At 31.6% G+C, this 17,478-nt stretch overlaps 1 protein-coding gene across 4 annotated transcripts in view; it reads right to left on the bottom strand.

Annotated features, from left to right (window-relative positions):
* Positions 1-328: 328 nt before the first annotated feature.
* LOC121378950 (exocyst complex component 7-like) overlaps positions 329-17,478 on the bottom strand; it is a 43,715-nt gene continuing 26,565 nt past the window's right edge. Inside the window, exons 21-28 of one of the 4 annotated variants that reach the window (XR_005958786.1) lie at positions 15,325-15,378; positions 13,413-13,475; positions 11,221-11,286; positions 10,181-10,229; positions 9,096-9,158; positions 7,309-7,329; positions 2,306-2,347; positions 927-1,004 (exon numbers count right to left, since the gene is read on the bottom strand). Coding sequence is in view for 3 of the 4 variants with exons in the window: in XM_041507345.1 (XP_041363279.1) it covers positions 768-1,004; positions 2,306-2,347; positions 7,309-7,329; positions 9,096-9,158; positions 11,221-11,286; positions 13,413-13,475; positions 15,325-15,378 (546 nt within the window). In the remaining variant the exon portion in view is untranslated. Of the gene's footprint in view, positions 1,005-2,305; positions 2,348-7,308; positions 7,330-9,095; positions 9,159-10,180; positions 10,230-11,220; positions 11,287-13,412; positions 13,476-15,324; positions 15,379-17,478 lie in introns of all 4 variants that reach the window. The other 3 variants (XM_041507345.1, XM_041507346.1, XM_041507347.1) reach the window with 3 other exon arrangements.

Here is a 17,478-nt window from a genome sequence, read left to right as displayed (position 1 = left end):
TTATAAAAATTGCAGTTAAATGTACACTGAATAAAATTAGTTTACAATAATCATATTTGTTAGATAATTTTAGATAGAAATTTGTAAGTCTATTTGTAACATACATTGCCACCCTTGTATGCCTATTGTGCATGGAGCTTGAACTTAACGTTAATTCATAGAGGAAACATAATTTATGTTGAAGGATTAACAAAGGATTAACATAATTTCATCCACTTACAAGCAAACATTTGTTCAAGGTATATGTATAATGTAATCAAGCATCTAAAGAAAATGCTAAACATTTCCTAAAGTTGTGTGCCTCAAACTTTGGATAAAATAAAATAACTTATTTTGCATCTCTTTACTTTTCCTTTCTCCAAAGATATACTTTTGAAAAACAAATAAACAACTTCTGTTACACTTTGGATACAACAAAACAATTTATATAACATCCGTTCACGATTCCACTTTCTCACAATATATGCTTTTATAAAAACAAATAAACCAGTAAAATTAGCTACTGGTAAACAAAAAGCCTCCAAATTAACGTTTGTTCAAATGTCAGGCATTGTAAAAGTCGAATGTTATATTACAGATTTAAGCAGAAGCATTAAAGAATTTCTGAAAAAGTTCTCCAATTGGTTCCTCTATGTATTTGATATACTTCATAGTTAAAAAAAACCCCAAATAAACCAGTAAAATTAGCGACTGGTAAACAAAAAGCCTCCAAATTAATGTTTGTTCAAATGTCAGTAATTGTCAAAGTCAAATGTTATATGTCAGATTTAAGCAGACACATCAAAGAATTTCTGAAGAAGTTCTCCAACTTGTTCCTCTGTGTATTTGATATACTTCTGTGGGTTTTTTGTGAAGTTCAAGTGCTTGAATTTGTTGAGAAATATCTGGTATCTAAGGATAATGTATTTTTTGTTGTCCTCTATCAAGGAGTGCCTTAGTTCTGGATCAGGAATGGCGTAACCCTTCTGGATGCGATAGATTTCTTCCAGCTCTTTGTTAAAACCCTGAAACGGAAAAAATTGGTGAAAAAAATATGTAGCATTTTTAGTAAATAAATGACGGAAAACAAAATTGTACACAAATCTATCAAATCAACAATAAACCAAATTGTTTTTATTAGATTAAACATTTACCATAATTTCAACTGATAAGTAAAAAAAATTAATTTTTTTTTAGTAACAAGTTTGAAAAATAATAAGAATGACAGAACATTTTTTTTTTTTTTACAGTAATTATTTATTATCAGTTTCATACAGGTACATTAACACTTGGACAACTAACTAAAATCTCTAAAAGTTAAAGTATAATATACAATATATGGTGTTTAAGCAAGACACCAAAAATTAATAGCAATTTAGTGAATTTGATCATAAAATCTATAGCCACATTCAAATAACATTAAAGGAATGCTCACGTCATCTGTGCTGTCTGTCCAGGGGCCTAATTCACAAAGGTCTCTTAGGCTCTGCTAGACAACAAAGCATCCTCTTTGTAAGTCTTTTAGCATTGCACAGCGAGATCGCAAAGTTGCTAGAGTTTAGTGAATTAGGCCCCAGGTTAGTAGGTTGGTGTGGATTTTAAAAAAAAAATTATTTTTAAAATGTTTAGCTTATTTCCTTAAAGAGCATTGGTAATATCTGGGATGATAGACTTCCATTATGTTGGAATTCTGGTCATAATACGTCTATTATGAAACTGTACTGAACACAATTAATTTTATTAAAAATATGGTTAACCATTCAGTGATTTAGTTTTAAAAAGAATACTGTCTGGTGTATTGCTTGTAGATGTATTATGTAATGTAATTACACACACACAAAAATATAAAAATTGTATGAAATGTAATAAATTATATATTTATTCTTTGGTACTGTTTATATCCATGTGCAGTTCTACTATGATATTCCTAAGTTCAAGGGCCATAACTCTGTCAAAGATGGGTAAATCGCAACTGAAAATCAAACTTGATCTGTAACACTACATGTTTAATCCAAAAAAGATGATGAACAAGACTGATGTGTAGTTCGATAATAAATGATACAACTGTACTTTTGTTTTTTTAATTACATTGGCCCAGTGTTGGCACAACGATGGGCCAACTATATAACGCGGTATGAAAATGTTGGCACGTTGGTACACCATTGGTGCAACGTGGAATTGGCAACAGTGAGTCAACATTGGCTCAAGAGACAAAATGACCATGTGCCAATGTCTGTATTCTACGTTGGGCCAACAGTACGCTTTATGTTGAGCCAACGTTGGGTCAACCATGGTGTGCTATCTGGGTTCCCACATATTAACTTACCGTGAATTTATCTTTGATATTCTGCTTTTCCTTTTCTTTTAGCTGTAAAATAAAATTAAAATGTAAGAAACATTTTTAAAGTTGCACACAAAAACATACATACATATATGAATGAATATATCTAATTTTTCTTCGGCAGTAAAAAATAAATAAATGGATATAACTATTAAGGTGAAATGTACCATAACCAAACCCATTTTGATGAGATTCTGTGACCAAAGCAGTGAATGCATGAATGAATGATATATGAAATGAATGAATGAATACTTAATAATACCTCAATATAACAAACCACCTGTTTATAAAGAACATCAGAAACGTCCCTTCTATGCACAAATACATGTAATTTACTGGAGTTGGAGTGATTAATTGTATAACTGATTAATATATCAATCTGCTTGAAAAAACCCAAACAAGCATTCCGAGAGTACTGCTAATACAGTACTTGGCCCTACTGGGCCCCACAAATTTTCTCATCTCCTAAGTTCAAGGGCCATAACTCTGTGAAACATTGATAAATTCCAATTTTTGACAGTTATGACCATTGAATAAATTCCCATGAAAATCCAACTTGGTCTGGTCAAACTTGATCTGTAAGTGTATATAATAAAACTATATAAAAACATTTCAGTTCAATATCTTGAAGCATTGTGAAAATAAAATCCAGAAAACTATATGTGGGACAGATGAACAGAAAGACTTAAATACAGAGACAAAACCTATAGTTCCCTCTGGTTGAACCAGTTGGGGACTAAAAATTATAATTGAACTGTTCACATGTCTAATCAATTATTAAAATTTACATACATGTCAAAGTCAACTTGTCTTGAATGTACAAACCTGATAGTTTGTTTTTAATCATCACCCTCCACTTACGACATGCAAGGTTATTCAGTAAAGGGTCATAATTATCACACAGTTGAACTTCAGTTTTGACATGTAACAAACCGATGGAAACAGAACACTAGTGTAAGCCTGCTTTCCACTAACACAATATCATCATATTTATTGAGCATATACACCGTACCTTTTCCATATACAAGATTTTGTGAGCGGGATTTTAGCATATTTATTGAGCATATACACTGTACCTTTTCCGTATACAAGGTTTTCTGAGCGGGATTTTAGCATGGTGAAGTCATAACACAAAGTATTTACTTTCGGCTTGAAAAGACACTTTGACAATGTTAATTTTGTATAGTATTAATCTGTTTGCAAAAACACAGATATGAAAAAGCCCAATTTCGCATGTGGAAACGTATACAATAAATCATGTGCAGAATTGCATTGATGGGAAGGATTAATCTAAGATTAACAAATAAATATTTTAATTATATTTAAAAAAAAATAAAAACAATAAATAACTGTTAATTTTTTAAACATGCATTGAGATGAACATTCATAAACTAAGTATACTTGTTCTAGAACTTATAGTTTATGAGAAATGGACCAGCGCCCCATTCCAGGAAGCGATTTTAGCACTAAGATCACCTTAAGAGTAGTTATGCACTTTAGGTCATCTTAAGTATAATAGGAACTGGGCCCTGATCATGAAAACTTAATTTTGAGCTAAAGGCTGAAGTATTTTAATTAAAAATTAAAAATAAAATAAAATTATCTTGCACTGAGATAAACATAATAGGTGCAACTACAAACCAAGTTTCTTTGGTCGAGAACTCATTTGTGAGAAATGGACCATGCTAATAGGGGTATGCTAATAGAGTTCCGAGTCAGAGTCTGAGAAATGGACTTGAATGCAAAAACAAAATGCTGAAGCTATATGCAACATTTTATGCTGTTAGAAAAGTAACATGTACCATACTTATATCTCACCTTATGACTTGGTAAAGGCAAGACCAAAATATGTATTGCGATTATAGTCTGCAGATGCAATTTCATTGGTCTGGGACTGCAGACCTCACCGTGAAAAAAATTCAGGGGAATGGTTAATTGCTCCCCTAGATTATGGGGAGATATAGCTCGAGTACTCTGCCATTCGAGACCTAGACTGCCATTTGTACAGTTATGTTCGCTCTCTGTCAGAGGTTATTCTAAAGTGGAACTTTTGTTGTATTAGAGCAGGAATATTTATTTACCGTGTGGTAGTCTGCCATTCCACGTTTTCGCTATAGAATAACCTCTGACTGAGAGAGCGATCATAACCATACAAATGTCCATCTAGCTCTCAAATGGCATTGTCCTTGGCCCAGGGGAGACATTACAGATATTACCATATTGATGCCATATAAATTTGCATGCCAAGGAGAGCTAAAAATTACTCTCCTCGAACTAGTCACAGGGAATAAATGAGGAGCCAGAGTAATAGCTACCCTTGAATAGCAATGTCTGGGACAGATATATTTTGTGAAAACAAGAATAAAATGTGAAAACTGTTAGTAATATTGCATTTAATTATAATATGAATTTTGTATGCCAATAACTACTTAATGAATTGATTAACAATGAACAAAAAACAAAATAATGAACAAATTATGACAACCAAAACAGAACATGAATGATCAGCAATGTTAAAGGTTCACTTTATAATAAAGCAAAGTTAAAACGAGATTTAAAAAATGTTTTGCCAAGATTTATTCAAATATCAGGAGATGACATTACCCTGGTATGTTTCCAACAAAGCCTATTTAAATTTAATAAAAAGAACTATTAACAATCCTGAATTAAAACTGCTTTTTGGCTAAAAGGAAAAAGGACCAAGAGTTATTGTAACTCTCTTGACATAGTTTGTATGATTTTGTCTTGAATAGGATTTTTTTTTAATTTTCAGTGTTTGTTTGATAAATCAACAGTGAACAGATAATTATGTTTTATTTCTCTTATTTAAATTATTTATCATTAAAAACAAAGTACATATTAATAAAGAAAGAAAGAAAGAAAATATATTAGAGATTACCAGTATTCAGAAACAATGTGCAGTGTACAAAACTATAACAAAAAAGTAAAGTTTTTTTTATTTAACAACGCCACTAGAGCACATTGATTTTTTATCTTATCATCGGCTATTGGACGTCAAAAATATGGTCATTCTGACACTGTTTTTTAGAGGAAACCTTCTGTCGCCACCTAGGCTACTCTTTTACAACAGGCAATAAGGGATCTTTTATTTGTGCTTCCCACAGGCAGGATAGCACAAACCATTGTTGAACCAGTTATGGATAACTGGTCAGTGCAAGTGGTTTACACCTACCCACTGAGCCTTGCGGAGCACTCACTCAGGGTTTGGAGTCGGTATCTGGATTAAAAATCCCATGCCTCGACTGGGATCCGAACCCAGTACCTACCAGCCTGTAGACCGATGGCCTAACCACGACGCCACCGAGGCTGGTCAAAAAAACACAAAAAAAACAACTACTATAACAGAGCTTAAAATACAGGCAGGAAGTGCAATATGACCTGCTGTTGGGTTTTTTTAAATTGCAATATGTCTTTCTAAGAAAAAAAAATAGCATGCTAGAAATAAGACAGCATGGGGTGACAGGAGGGTTTGGGACAGTCTGTGAAAAATTAGCATCTCTGAGATGTATTTTAGAGCATTATGGAATTACGATACAACAGAATCTTGAGCTAAATAGCTGATGAGATGATCCTACATTCATTTCTATTTCACCTGCTAGGTCTAAACAATGGAGCAGTGTGAATAATTTTACCATACTCATATACCACGAAGGTTTCGAGCATGTCTTTCCCGGGTCCCGTCTCTGGATAGCTTTTTGCAGACCACTATTTCAAGCCATGTATAACACACTCAATTTAGTTTCTTCATTATGTTTATTACTAATATTAGCTTGTGTGTTAATGTATGGTATGTAAAGTTCAATAAAATCACCAGTAAACCAAACTATAGTCCGTCCTATCCTCCTACCAAAAAAAATGTATTTTGTAAATAATTTCAGTTTGGTTTGACCTAAGAAGAAAAGTAAATGTGTTTTGGAAATAACATAAAAAACCCTCTATGTTTGTGTACAATTTAGAAAACATTTAGCTCAAAAATAAATAACTTGTAGTAAATTCCATAGTATGAAAAAAGGAGTTCCTTGTGGGATGGACTATAAGTGTTTTTATGAATAAATTCCGAGTAAGTCATGATATTAATCTATCACATATGATAAACATTATGTTAATTAATAACACTGAACAGAAGTTGAGTACGTGTATTCACAAAACAGTTTTCAGTAACTCATGATGTGACTGTACCATAAATATTAAAAGTTATTTTAAAAACACTAAACAGAAGTTGAGAGTATTTACAAGATAGTTTTTAATAATTCATCATGTTACTGTATTAAAGGTCAACTTTATAATAAAATAACGGGACGAGTGTTGATAAACCTTACACGCGATGTCATTCTAAAATTTTCTGTATGTACACTATACACAATTCAAATTATCAAGAAAAATCGTACAAACTATGTCATTAATAATGAGAGTTAACTCTAGGTACTTTTTCCTTTTAGCGAAAAAGCAATTTTAATGAAGGATTTTAAAATATTTTTTTATATAAAATTAAAATAGATTTTATTGGAAATGAAAACATATAGTGACACATGTATTGGACTCTTATTTGAAAAATAATTTTTGGTCTGGTTTTAACTTCACTCAATTATATTATAAAGTTAATCATTCAGGTTACACACCACAATTTCTATGTCAGAATATATTCTGTAAAAAATACAACTCTATCGAAAAGGTCATGTGACTACTAATTTTAAGAGTGCTCTTAACTGAAAAGTACAGTGTCAAAAATCAATATAGATCTCCCATGAAATTGTTCAGTTAACAGCCCCCATGCCTGAGCACCTCCTTATGTTGCTGTGATACAAGTGGCACTATATCACTTGCACAGTTATTATCAGTTACCGATATGCTGCTACAAGTAACGACACAACAAATGGTGGTGTGTTGCCTTTAATAACATTAAACAGTAATTAATAACAGGAAACAAATTATTTATTTACTGCCTCAGCCATATCCCCATCAAGTACCTGTATAATGTGTTCGCGTTTCTGGAAGAAGAACAACAACAGACCTTTAAAGGCATACTGTCACAGATTTATGCTAGGACCTTATTTCTCTAAAAATGAATAATAAATCAAAGTTACATTAATTTTTACAGACCAAACCTGCATCACTTTAACTACACTATGATGGAGTGAAATCCATGTCAACCCTCTCAGCAATGTTAGTTTTTAAATTATGGACCATTGCCATAATTCAATTATTTTTACAAAATATCATTAATAAGTGGTTATGTAGATGGTTCAATAAAGTACATTTAGGGACAAATCAAATATATATATATATATTTAGGTAATACTTTGTTAGGCCATGTAATAGGTCAGTGGTCTATGACAATATGCCTTTAATATTTCATACCATGACTGTCAGTGTACACTGAAAATACTAAACACGTTCTTCTAAGAGAACACTGAGAAATATTTCAAGTGTGTTTTCAATCATAAATCACAATTCCTCTGAGATTGAAAATTTACCAGGCTGGGTTTAAAATTGTCAGACATTCCTGCAGAATATTCGGTCTGGCAAGACACAAATTCTGCCAGCCTAAAACAAAACCTGCCAGACCTAACGTGATCATATATTATAATTATATTACAATAAAAAAAGGGGTTTTAAAAAAAGAAACAAACAAAAATGTCAACTTATGATGTCTATTAAAAGTGCAATGTACATGTAACTATCTTTTGAAGGAAGGAAATGTTTTATTTAACGTTGCACTCAACACATTTTAATTACGGTTATATGGCGTCAGACATATGGTTACGGACAACACAGATTTTGATAGAGGAAACCTGCTGTCGCCACTGCATGGGCTACATATACTCTTTTCGATTAGCAGCAAGGGATTTTTTTACATGCACCATCCCATAGACAGGATAGCACATACCACAGTCTTTGATGTACCAGTCATGGTGCACTGGTTGGAGTGAGAAACAGCCCAATGGGCCCACTGACTGGGATCGATCCCACACTGAATGCGCATCACTGGGCTACGTCCTGCCCCTATCTTTTGAATACAGTGCACAATGTTATATAATAATATACGTTATACTGTAACATTCATCAATGGTAGGAGGAACACCTCGGCCAATAACATCCACATAATTCCATTGATCTACCGAGATATTCCCAGTCTTAGTCATAGACAACGGAAAACTTTGTTTCTGTATCATACTGACAGCAACGGAAATGCCGACGGTAAGGATTTCTATGGGTGATCTCCATTTGTAAATAATGAATGAATGCATGAATGAATCAGTGAGTGAATGAATGAATGCATGAATGAATGAATGAATAATTGAAAGAATGAATGAATGAATGAATGAATGAATGAATGAATGAATGAATGTTTAACGACACCCCAGCACCAGCATTTTGTCAAAAACAACCAAGAGACACAATGTCATAATTCTAATAAATCTGTGGTAGAATCAGTTTTACAAGTATTTCAAGGTAGATATTTAGAGCAATTCGTGGTGCCATAATAATTGATAACCATTTTATCGTCTGGTTTTCACAAGTACAATTTACATCAAATAAACACATTGGGACTGAATTATTCATCCAGTATTCAATTTAGAGAGGTTTCTGCTTTAGAGAGGTAAATTTCAGTGTTAAAAGATGCGTAAATCAGGGATCATGGAAAACATCCAATTTTGAGAGAATTTCCGTTTAGAGAGGGTCCAGTGTTGAGGGTTTCACTGTACATGGTAAACAGACTACAATTGGTAATTGTTCTTGTTATATAGAATACCTCAACAAGACCCTTCCATTTCGATATTACAGATCTAGCAACTACATCCTTTCCTGAACTTCCCTGCAATGAATGAATGAATGAATGAATGAATGAATGAATGAATGAATGAATGAATGTTTAACAACACCTCAGTGATCACAGTAATTTGTGATATAACAATTAGGATTAATCTTAGATTACAATAATAAATAAATATTTTAATTAAATTTAAAAACAAAAAATATTCATCACTTTTAAAAAAATTTAAACTTGCATTAAAGGGACATACATGTACATGTATCCTAGTGTTTAAACACTAAGGCATATATTTTACTATTAGCGGCGTTTTTGATAACTGAAATCATACTTTACTTAGATTTTATTGTTTAGATTATCCATTTCTGTACATTCGAAGTGTTTTTGGACATCCTGGTGTTTATAATATCACAAAATGCATTTCTCATATTTTTAAAAACGTATAAGCTTCTGAGAAGAAACAGTCATGGAGTCGAGTTTTAGTCTATTTTTAGAGGGTATTTCAATGAAATTCACCATTTCAAAGCCACAGACTCATGTTTCACTCAATTGTAACTTTATTCAAATGTGTTACAGGTTTGTAGATTAACTAAACTTAGTGTTAATTTTTACGGGTTAAAACTAGGGTATGTCCCTTTAAGATGAACATTCATAACTGCAGCTAAAAACCAAGTTTACTTGTTCTAGAACTTACCGTTCGTGAGAAATGAACCTGATCATGGAAACTTAACTTTGAGATAAAGGCTAAAGTATTTTAATTAAAAATTAAATTAAATTAAATTAACATGCACCGAGATAAACATAATAGAAGAAGTTTTTTTTGTTTAACGACACCACTAGAGCACAATGATTTATTAATCATCTGCATTTGATAATGTTGACAGATAGTCTTAGAGGAAACCTGCTACATCCCCCCCCCCCCAAAAAAAAATTAGTAGCTTTAGTAATGATTTTTATTTGGAAAAATGTCTTTATGTGTCGATATTAATATGATGTGTTAAAATAAATAAAATATGTTAAAAAAAAGAAGTAGATATGAATTGCGTAATCTGAAATCAATACTGTACCGGTATTTTGAGCACATAACCAACCATCAAAATAGTTGCCAGCAATTGACTGTAAACAGATATGATTTGTAATTACTGAAATGGTTAACATGTGAGATGAACGAATGAACTTACCTAAAACAGAAACAACAAACAAAAAGCAAAATAATGAACAAATTATGAAAACCGAAAGAGAACATGAATAATTAACAATGTTAAGTAATAACAGAGTTCAATGACTGTAAATACAATGACTGTAAATTCAATGATTGTAAATACTGGAAATTTTTTATGGGGTTAGATGAAGGGCAACAACTAAGTTTTTAAAAATAAATATTTGGTGGTTTTCTGAAAGTATAAATTAGTATAAAAGCCAGATTTTACCAGATGCTTATGACTCGGTAACTGGCGTTTTCAGAATTTTGTGCTTTTATTGATAATTTTTTTTTTTTTTTAGTGTTATTTTAAAAACATCAACAATGATTGGACAATTTTGTTTTATTTCTCTTATTTAAATTGTTTATCATTAAAAAAAAGAAATACATGTTAATAAATAAAAAAAAAAAAAAATAAAATGTATTAGATATTAGTTAGAATCAGTGTGCAGTGTACATAATTATATCATATTCAGCTTGAATTATTAGCTACCTTAAGTGGTGTTAATGTATTGTAAAGTTGAGTTATATTCAATGACATCACTGAACAGAAGTAGAATGTATTTACAAATGAGTTTTCAATAACTCATGATGTTACTGTTATCCATAAATATTAAAAGTTATTTTAAAATACTGAACAGAAGCTCATTTTTTTTTACAAATGAGTTTTCAATGATTCATGATGTTACCATACCATAAATATAAAAGGTTATTTTAAAATGCTAAAAAAAGAAGTTGAGTGTATTTACCAAATAATAATTACTTCATGATGTTACTGTTATTTTAAAAAACACTGAACAGAAATTGAGTGTATTTACAAAATGGTTATTAATAATTCACAATGTTATGGTAATAAGAACATTAAACATTAACAAATAACAGGAAACAAACGCCAAGTTTATTTACTGCCTCTATATCATCCTCATCAACTACCCGTATAACAGGTATACATGTATCTTGTGCATGTTTTTCCTGGAACAACAACAAACAGACCCATAATTTATTTAATACTGATCCATATGGCATAATTTATTTAATTAAGACTTGATCGCAAATTACTTTTTGGTTCATGCATGTATAATTAAATTTACATTACATCCATTACAATATAACGTCATCCCATTGATCCAGCTGTAGCAACAGGAGTTTGTTCGTTTCATGATGAATGTAAAAATTACGTCGTCAGGGAACGTCATACCTGATGACATCATTTTATATTGGTAATTTGTCTTAATGAGCGTTATTGTTTAAAAAAAAAAGAAAATTCAAAATAAAATATAAACTTTTAATGTTATTATTAATAAGTATGTTTCAATTTTAATTATAAGTATTGTCTGTTATTTCTTTTACATTCATCTGGTTAGGAACAAAAAAAAGTCATCCGCACTTATGTGAGAACGGCTTTGCCGATTCACACAGTTTGCGGATGATATTTCTTGTTCATACCCCGATGAACGTAAAAGAAATAACAAACAATCCTTGAATGAACCAAAAAACAAATGTGCACACTGCATGACACCACGTAGCGGGTTATACAATAGTGTGAACATAATTTTTTCAGTTCATACGTGCGTGTTCCAAAACATAATTGCAGTCAAATCTTATAATTAAATTTATATAACAATACATTAGCAATACATGTCTGAATTTGTTTTGTTTAGCTTTCAATATGCCTGTTTGTGTAACCTGCATCCACTGATGCTTATTTCGCATAAGAATGCAAACGTTCATTCACCACTGCCAAATGATGTCATTTCCACTAATCTTAGCTGTGTGCATTTAGTTCATATTTCATGAATGTGAATGAAGTGAACGTGTCAAACATATGGAACATGCTACACCAAATATGGTTCTCATGTAACAGGAGGGTTCTGTTGCTTTCCTATGATGTCATGTCAAATGACATCAGGTAATGTACCTGTGTTTTTGCTTCCATGTGACGTTATCCAGGTTTCCATTAACTTTAAAGAACAATTACAGTAACCTGCAAAATGGAGGATGTGAATAGCCTATATCACTTTTATAAGATGTGATGTCATAATCGAATTGAACTGGAATGGGTTCAAAACATTTCGAAGCCGAATTTGGTGTAGCAACAACTGGCAGTAACTGTATAGCACCAACATTAGTTTGTACCGGTACCTATGGGAGACTAAAATGAAGAAACTGATTAATAATCAATCTCTGAGCTCCAATTATCGATAAACAAATCAGTATCAATAACCAGCACTATAGTTCACATGCATATCTATAAATGTTAAAAAAGTTTCTTTTATTTAACAACACCACTGAAGCACATCGATTAATTAATCATCGGCTATTGGATGTCAAACATTTGGTAATTCTGACTCATTGTCATCAGAGGAAACCTGCTACATTTTTTTCTAATGCAGCAAGGGATCTTTTATATGCACTTTCCTACAGACAGGAAAGCACATACCACAGCCTTTATCCAGTTGTAATGCACTGGTTGGAATGAGAAAAACCCCAATCAGCTGAATGGATCCACTAAGGTGGTTCGATCCTGCGACGCGAGCACTCAAACGACTGAGCTAAATCCTGCCTCAGCTATAAAGGTTACCAGATCACAATGTTGACACTCTGTGGCTCTTGAAAGAGACATGTGCAGAATTAAAATACATGGAAAATAGACTAAAGGTAGCACTAAACCAAATAACATCTGGCTGGGTCAAAGTTGGAGGTGCACCTAACTTTTGATAGAGCAGTTAATACCACAAGTCCTGCCATTGGTGACAGTATTTGTTGTGATAAAATGTTGGATCATTTAGCCAGTAAATTCTTGTAATTGAATTTTAACTAATGTTAATGTACCAACTATACCGTTGTGCTTGATAAGTGCAGGGTCCTCCAAAACATTCTAGAGTTGTCATAGACTCTACCCATTATGTCTGAAATGAACAGCTTAACCTCTAATTTTTTTTTGTTTACTTTAAGGGTGAGGGGTGGTAGTATTTATATCCGTGGTATATATGCACGCAGGAGTTTTAGCCACATAATTATGTTACTATTGTCATCTATGGAATTTGATTTGTTGACATACTCTCTTAAGTGGTGATGTTTATCATTATACAGTGTACCTGAACAAAATTCTTCCATTTCGATATTACAGATTTAGCAACTAGTTCGTGCGAAGAACTTGCCTGCAATGAATTAATGAATTAATGAACAAATGAATGCATGAAATAATAAATGAATGAATGCATGAAAGAATGAATGGTTAACAACATCTCAGTGTTGCAATATCTCAATGAAGTATATCATAAGCATGCCTTCTTTAGAAACTAATCTACATGTAGTTCACTGATCTTGACCAATATATATTGTATTTTGTGAGAAACAGACAATATGTTAAAACTGTTAGTTTTATTTCGCAGTATGAATTTTGTATTTCAATAACTAATTATGATTTCTGTATGTCTATAAACTGAAAAAACAAAACAATTGCAGTAATAAAACTGAATAAATGAATGAATGGATGGATGAATGAATGAATGAATGAATGAATGAATGAATGAATGAATGAATGAATGAATGAATGAATGAATGAATGAATGAATGAAAGAATTAAAGCACTGGCTATTAGGTGACAAAAGATAAATCAATATAACAATGACTATTGGTAAAATATACATTATCACATTTCATTACTTTAAAAGCCTCAACTGTTAAACAAGAAAAACTACTTGTAGATGATAGGGCAAAAACAAATGGAAAACAGAAACAACGAACAAAAAGCAACATAATAAACAAATTATGATAACCAAAAGAGAACATGAATAATTAACAATGTTAAGTAATAAAAGAGTTCAATGACTGTAAATACTGGATATTCTGGGAAATTTTTATATTGCGTCAGATGAAGAGCAATATATAATAATTTTTTTTATAAAAAATACTTGTTGAGTTTTCTGAAAGTATAAGTAAACACAAAACAGTCAAATTTCACCAGATGCTTATAACCCAGAAACTGGCAACTTTAGAATTCCTAATATATATAATATATGTGCTTTTAATTGTCAATTTTCGGTCAGTGTTTTCTTCAGTATTAATTTTAAAACATCAACCGTGAAAGGACAACTATTTTTTTGTTTTCTTATTTAAATTTTTATCATTAAGGAAGAAATACATAATAATAAACAGAACAAAATAATTTTCAAAAACCAAAAAAAGAAAACATATTAGAGATAATTCAGAAACAATGTGCAGTGTACATAATTATAACATATTTTATTTGGACTATTACCTTGTGGTGTTAATGTATGGAAAAGTCAGTAACCTTGTGGTGTTAAGGTATGGAAAAGTTGAGTCAGTAACATCACCAGTACTCTAAACTGATTGCATTTACGAATGCACAAGTTTTCAGTAACTTATGATATTTTTATCTATCACAAATAATTATTCTATCACAAATGATAAAAAATATGTTATATACTAACACTGAATGCAAGTTGAATATATTTACAAAACAGTTTCCAGTAACTCATGATGTTACCATACCATAAATATTAAAAGTTATTTAAACAGACTGAACAGAAGTTGAGAGTATTTTCAAACAACTTTTCAATAACTCTTCATGTTATCATACCATAAATATTAAAAGTTATTTTAAAACACTGAATAGACATTTAGAGTATTTTTGAACACGTGTTCAATAACTCATGATGTTACTAAACCATAAATATTATAAGTTATTTAAAAATGCTGAACATAAGTTGAGACAGTATTTTCAAACAGGTTTTCAATAACTAAGATGGTAACATAAGTTGAGAGTATTTTCAAACGAGTTTTCAATAACTTATGATGTTACTAAATCATAAATATTAAATGTTATTTAAAAATGCTGAAAAGAAGTTGAAAGAGTATTTTCAAACAGGTTTTCAATAACTCAAGATGGTAACATACTAAAAATATTAAAAGTTATTTAAAAATACTGAGTGATGTTACTGTATTAAGACTATTAAAAACAGTAATAAATAACAGTAGACAAACACTGAGTTTATTGACTGCCTCAATCTCAGCTCCTAAATGTTGTCCATCCTTTCTCTGGAAGAACAACAAACAGACCCGTAATTCATTATCCATATGGTTCAACATAACTGAGTTAATAAAAATCATATGAAGCACATATGTAATAACAAGTAACAATGACGTCATTTTGGGAAGCGATGTCATAATATGTCATTACTTCCCCAGTCTTAGCTTAGAGTGTGCCTGTTAAATATGACGTCATTTCGTTGTCTCCTTCTAGTTGTGGTTGAAACATTTTGATACCGTCCTTGTTATTCATAAAAAAATAACAATAATAAAATGAATAATAAAGAAATTATTACTCATTTGCGAGTCATATTGATTTTACGAAACTTGTGTCAGGATTCATGTATTATCCTAGCTCTCACTCGGGTAATACAATAAACCTGACACTCGTTTCATAAAATCACTACGACACACAAGCTCGTATAATAATAACTATGTATTTCATGAACTTGTGTCAGGATTCATGTATTATCCTAGCTCTCGCTCGGGTAATACAATAATCCTGACACTCGTTTCATAAAATCAGTATGACACACAAGCGCATATAATAATCTCTATTTATTTCATACTGTGCACACACAAAATATTAAACATGTTCTACTAAGAAACCCAGGCTGTGGATTCTGTGCTTCCACAAATCCTTATTTTGGGATGGAAGTGTATTATTATATTAATCTAGGGAACATTTGGTTCAGTATCGTGCCACGATTTGCTACACAAATTTCAGAGATCGCTACACAATTTTCAAACATTAAACAGTAGTTGCTGATCAATTTTCAATTGACTAGAAATATGGCTAATCAAGATTTTGAAAACAAAATGTTCCCTGTTAATCCCAGAATATCTATATTAAATCATGTTTACGATTCTGGTGGATTCCTGAGAGAAAATCAACAAATTTAATGCATGGAATGAATGAATGAATGAACAAATAAATGAATGAATGTTTAATGACACCCAAGCACAAAAAATACACATCGGCTATTGGGTATCAAACAAAGATAAGAATATGAATAGGATTAAATCAAAAATAAAACTTCTATAATTATGTAAAAAACAGTGTCAAGAGCTGTGGGTCAATCCAATACAAATATCAAGGTAAGCATTTTCAATGCTTGGATACCATTTATATTACATGCGTATCTTTAATCATAAGTCACAGTATGGTATCTCTGAGAACTGAAAATTTATGTTGATCACCATACAATAACAAAATCAGGTAACCCATTTTGCATTATGTTATAAATATTATTCTAAAGTTAATGCGAGAACGAAATATGGGTTACGCAAAACCTACACTTGTGTAAGCAACTTGCGAATGAAACGATGGTTCTCACAAGTGTTAGTGGCCTTCATTAGCTGTATATTTAACAATGCAGTTTCATGAGCAGTTAATTTAATGATGCACAGTTTTATTTATAGTTATATGGCCTTAGACAAATGGTTAAAGAATCACTGCTACCGCTCCATTAGGCTACTCTTTTTGATTAGTTGTAAGTGATCTTTTAAATGCACTATTCCAGACAGGACAGTACATACAATGATCTTTGTTTCACCAATCATGAACCACTGGCTGGAATGAATAAGCATTCTGAGAGTACTGCTGAAGCAATACACGCCTCCCTCCTAGGCACAACATATTTGAGTATCTCCGAAGTTCAAGGGCCATAACTCTGTGAAAAATAGGTAAAATACCATGAAAGTCAAATCTGATCTATAACAGAACATGATAAAGCCAGACACAATATGTCAACTCAGTCAATATCTTGAGGTATTGCGAAAAAATAATAATCTAGAATTATTCTGTTTTTTAATCTCTTGAGTTCAAGGGCCATAACTCTGTGAAAAATAGGTAAAATGCCATGAAAGTCAAACTTGATCTGTAACCATACAGTATAAAGTTATACACAAAATTTTAGCTCAAAATCTTGAGGCACTGCGTAAAAATGTCTGAAAAACAAAATGTGGAACAGACAGACAGAAGGATGAAGACAAAACCTATAGTCCTCTCCGGTTAGACCAGTAGGGCACTAAAACGTGTCCATTTCAGTTATAAAATGAATCTTGGATGTCAAACATTTGGTAATTCTGACACATAGTCTTCAGAGG

The sequence above is a fragment of the Gigantopelta aegis genome, chromosome 8 (assembly GCF_016097555.1).
Source record: "Gigantopelta aegis isolate Gae_Host chromosome 8, Gae_host_genome, whole genome shotgun sequence".
Classification (NCBI taxonomy): Eukaryota; Metazoa; Mollusca; class Gastropoda; order Neomphalida; family Peltospiridae; genus Gigantopelta; species Gigantopelta aegis.
Note: the sequence above shows the minus strand (reverse complement) of the source record. Positions and strands in the feature narration are given on the sequence as shown.